This window comes from Poecilia latipinna, unplaced genomic scaffold (genome assembly GCF_001443285.1).
Source record: "Poecilia latipinna isolate Pla-1442-1.1 unplaced genomic scaffold, P_latipinna-1.0 Scaffold4897, whole genome shotgun sequence".
Lineage (NCBI taxonomy): Eukaryota > Metazoa > Chordata > Actinopteri > Cyprinodontiformes > Poeciliidae > Poecilia > Poecilia latipinna.
The window spans coordinates 10,668-14,535 of NW_015117513.1; the positions used below are offsets into that span (position 1 = coordinate 10,668).

Sequence of the window (3,868 nt, forward strand, 5' to 3'; positions counted from 1 at the left end):
TCACTGCCAGTGCTATAGCTAATGCTTGTCTCAACAGCATTTAGTAAGCCATGAGCTATTTTTGTCAGAGTATTATTAATGAAAGATAAATGTGTTTCAGGTTTGGTGTATCCTACTGTGTCATTGATTCTTAATGATAGAGTGGAAATGTTAAATGATGTGTGGGTTAAAATCACACTGAAGAACAAATGGAGCAACCATTAAAAAGATGAACTAACAATATCACATTTTTACTTTCAAAATCAGATGCTTTAAAAAATGTTTAAAAAGTTTATCTGAAGTTTTATCCGACACTGTCTCTAACAAACTTGTGAGAAAATCAGCAGTTTTGTGTATGTAGCAGTTTCGTGTCACTTGCTGACTCAGTGGTTTTATATGCTGAACTTTGTACAGCACTTAGGTCAGCAAATCTTTGACCAGACTTATCGCAGCTGATTTGGCCAATTTGTAGCTTACATTTCCATCAGAGATTTTTCTGCTTCAAGTCTTTGACTAGTAAGCGAAGTGATTTTGGGATGCCTAGATTTTATCACTGTAATAAATATATGATTATGTACTTTGACATGACATTAAATGTTACCATGAAGGTATATGCCAACAGTATTTTAAACTATAAAACATTTTGCACATTATTGTACCAAGAAGTATAGTTTAATAGCACTAGAGAGCAAAAGACTTACGTAAACGATCCAGGGCTGTTGACACAGCTTGCCCCGTTCTGACAACCCTGTAGTGTTCCTGCAAATGTCTGGCATTCATTTACATCACTGGCACAGTTAGCACCCTAACACACAACACACATACATAAAGTACATAAAACACAGACGGTAGCATCACAACCACATTCTAGCATGTCATAAGCTGAAACTGATACATAAACTATGTATTTTTATTTCTTAAACAGCATAGAACTCACAGCCCAGTTGCTTGGACACAGACAATGATAGGAGTTCAATAAGTTCAGACATGTCCCTCCATTATGGCAAGGATTACTGCTGCAAGACACTCTCTGGACTGTCTGGAAGAAAAACAAGCAGGAAACCAGAACTTCCTACATAGTTTCTAGTTCTGAGGCATGATCACACACTTCCAAGTCTCACCTGTTGAAGTTCTGTTACTTGGTTACCCAGTGTTGTCACCTGAAAGAACCATGGAAAGTCAGTTTTGTTGTGGAAATGTGGTAGACATTCTTAATACCTTTATAGTGTTACACCAATGAAAATAATTTGTAGATTAAATTCAAATAAACATGTGGAAACTGTTAGATAAAATCAGACAAACATTTATTTGCTGTTAGAAAATATAGCTGTGAGGTTGTTAGTAAATGCCATGTGTTTCTGTCAGTCTGCTTTTATGACAAAGCCACAACAGCTTCAAGGTGTCAGCTTGAAAGGATTCTGTTGGGGTGAGCACTGCTTCAGATATGAATCTTCTTACGTCACAAAAAGAGTGTGGAAGAGTGAACCATTTCAAATGTAATTTAGTGTTTCCATTGGTACGAGCAGTGGCTCCTTAACAACAAAGACATCCTCTAGCTGTTGTAGTGGTTGTCCCTGACATAACCCAAGTTTCCTTTGATGTGGCACCTTTTTAACAGTCAGGAACTTCTAAATTCCATATATCTAATCTTTAATATGTATTACTGATGACTTCTAGTAATGATCATCTTCTTCACCCAAAATATATTAGATTTCTGTTACCTTGGTATTAAGTTGGTTGAGGTTGTTGGAGATTTCAGGGGGAATTGCTCCTCCATGAGTCTTGATGTCATCAATGTCTTCTTTATTAGCTTTGATCTAAAATAAGAATGAAAACAGTTTTCAATCTTAGTTCAGGCACTATATTCACCAGTTTATCAAAAATATTGCAAGTTTCGCTAAAAAATCAGTGCAATAAAGTCATATGTTTGGCTGATAAACATTCTAAATAACTTATAAAAGTTTGTGTAATTTTACATGGTAGAAATGATCATGCAAGACTTAAACAAGTTCTAAACCAATTAAGCTATCATCAATCAAGCAGTCTGCTACAAAACAGGACCGATTCTTTTGCCACTTCAAATCATAAAACAGGACCAACAGTTAAAATAAGTCCATAGAAGAAAAGCATCAGTTTAGTAGCTGATGGCAGAATGATGTGGAGCAGTCTGGCTTTGTCTGGAAGCAGCGTGTTGTTAGGATGCTGTTAGCAGGTGTTCACAAAGATATTCTCACAATATTATTTAAAGAAGCTGTTCCATGGAATCAGGGATTAACACAAAGTTTTCAAACAAAAATATACAACATGATCTGTTTAAATAAAAAATAAAACAGATGGATTTTAATGAGTCAGACTAATAGTATAAACCACATGACTTCCCAATCAGTTTCTTTTCAGAGAAAGGCATTTTGAAATGAGGTATGAGGTGAGAAGCAGTGACTTAAGTTACTGACAGTTAAAAGCCATTTTAACAAATAATACATACTTTTTTCCAGGGAACATATTTTAATACGATTAATATTTTTACAGGGGTATGTTTTAATGCGTTGCATTAAAATGCTTCCTGCACCCATTTACATCCTGAATCAACAGACTGCAGACCTCGGACCACTTGACCTTTGAGCTTACTGTGTGGAAGTCTAAACTTGTTAATCTTTCCCTGACTGGATGAGCAGGAACAGCCTTTTATGTGTGTAAAATGTAATAAGGTCAGATACTTACACAAGATTTATAATACATGACTGCTTGTTTACAAAAGTAGACTAATTAGTCTGCTGTGTTACTGATGGTTATGTGCAAAGAATAAACTTATGGTCATTGTTTTCTACATGAAGTCAGACATAATAAAGACAGATTAAGACACCGGATCTCACACAATGATTACAGTTCATCATCAGAATGAAGTTTCAGATTTCAGCTTGAAATTTTATTCTAATATTATATCCTACTGAAGCCCGGCCCATACACTTATGTCCATTATAGTGGACATTTTGTTGATGTTGGGTTCTGCAGGGGAGTGTTTTACTCTACATTTTCAGGGTGGCAGGCTGATGGGATCCAGCTGGTGCTCGTCATCTCCAATCAACAATGGCCTTAAATAGGAGCGGCTTCCCAGAAGAAGATGCCAGATGGTTCCGCTTCTACAGTGGTACACTCTAGCTCTCAGTGCTGTCTCAAGTGTCTAACTTGTTCCTGACGCCTCTTCCATCTTTCTTCCTCCTAGAACCAGCCCTGACCTCTCTCTGAGAATCAGATCCACCTGGACTACCTGGCCCTCGCTGTTCAGCTTGGCCGAGCCCCTGGATTCCTCCACCACCACCACCCTGCTGCTGCCTGTCCACCCTCAGTTACCTGCTAGAACCCCCCCCCCCTCACCTGGAGACCCCTCGCTGCCCCAACTGCTGTACCCTCCTCTGCTCACCTGAACCCCCAATCCGTAAGCCCTCATCAGGTTACATCATCATTCCTGTCATTATTCCTCTGTCTAACTGCTCACCCATTTCTCAGTTCCTCCTCTGGCCCAGTTCCTCCCTGCTGCCGCTGACCTACACCTCTCCACCGTTTTCCCATTACACCTTCTTGTTCAATAAATCTGTAAACTGAGTTTGGTGTCCGTAGTTGTTGCTTGCCTTCGAGTCCTGGTACCTCTCATTATGACAGTTGAAGCTTATTTTTTGTTCATACTTTGAATTACCCATTCTAGCCCTACAGTACCCTTTAGAGGACATCCTGGGCTTTCCACGGATGTGTCATGTGATAGGTTTGCATACCGGGAAGTCCCTTTTTTCCCTAAATCAAAATGGCCGACCTGCCAGAAACCACATTTTATAGAAAGAGGGTAGACGAGTCAAATATTTCACTTCTTTTGTTGTTTTTGTTATAATTATTG

The 3,868-nt window shown here is 38.7% G+C and overlaps 1 protein-coding gene across 1 annotated transcript in view; it reads right to left on the reverse strand.

The window, feature by feature from the left end:
* LOC106943126 (cubilin-like) overlaps nt 1-2,718 on the reverse strand; it is a gene marked incomplete at its 3' end in the record, with an annotated part of 12,587 nt that extends 9,869 nt beyond the window's left edge. Inside the window, exons 1-5 of the mRNA XM_015026468.1 lie at nt 2,701-2,718; nt 1,701-1,796; nt 1,101-1,139; nt 917-1,018; nt 681-784 (exon numbers count right to left, since the gene is read on the reverse strand). Coding sequence (XP_014881954.1) covers nt 681-784; nt 917-1,018; nt 1,101-1,139; nt 1,701-1,796; nt 2,701-2,718 — 359 coding nt within the window. The remainder of the gene's footprint in view (nt 1-680; nt 785-916; nt 1,019-1,100; nt 1,140-1,700; nt 1,797-2,700) is intronic.
* Nucleotides 2,719-3,868: the final 1,150 nt, after the last annotated feature.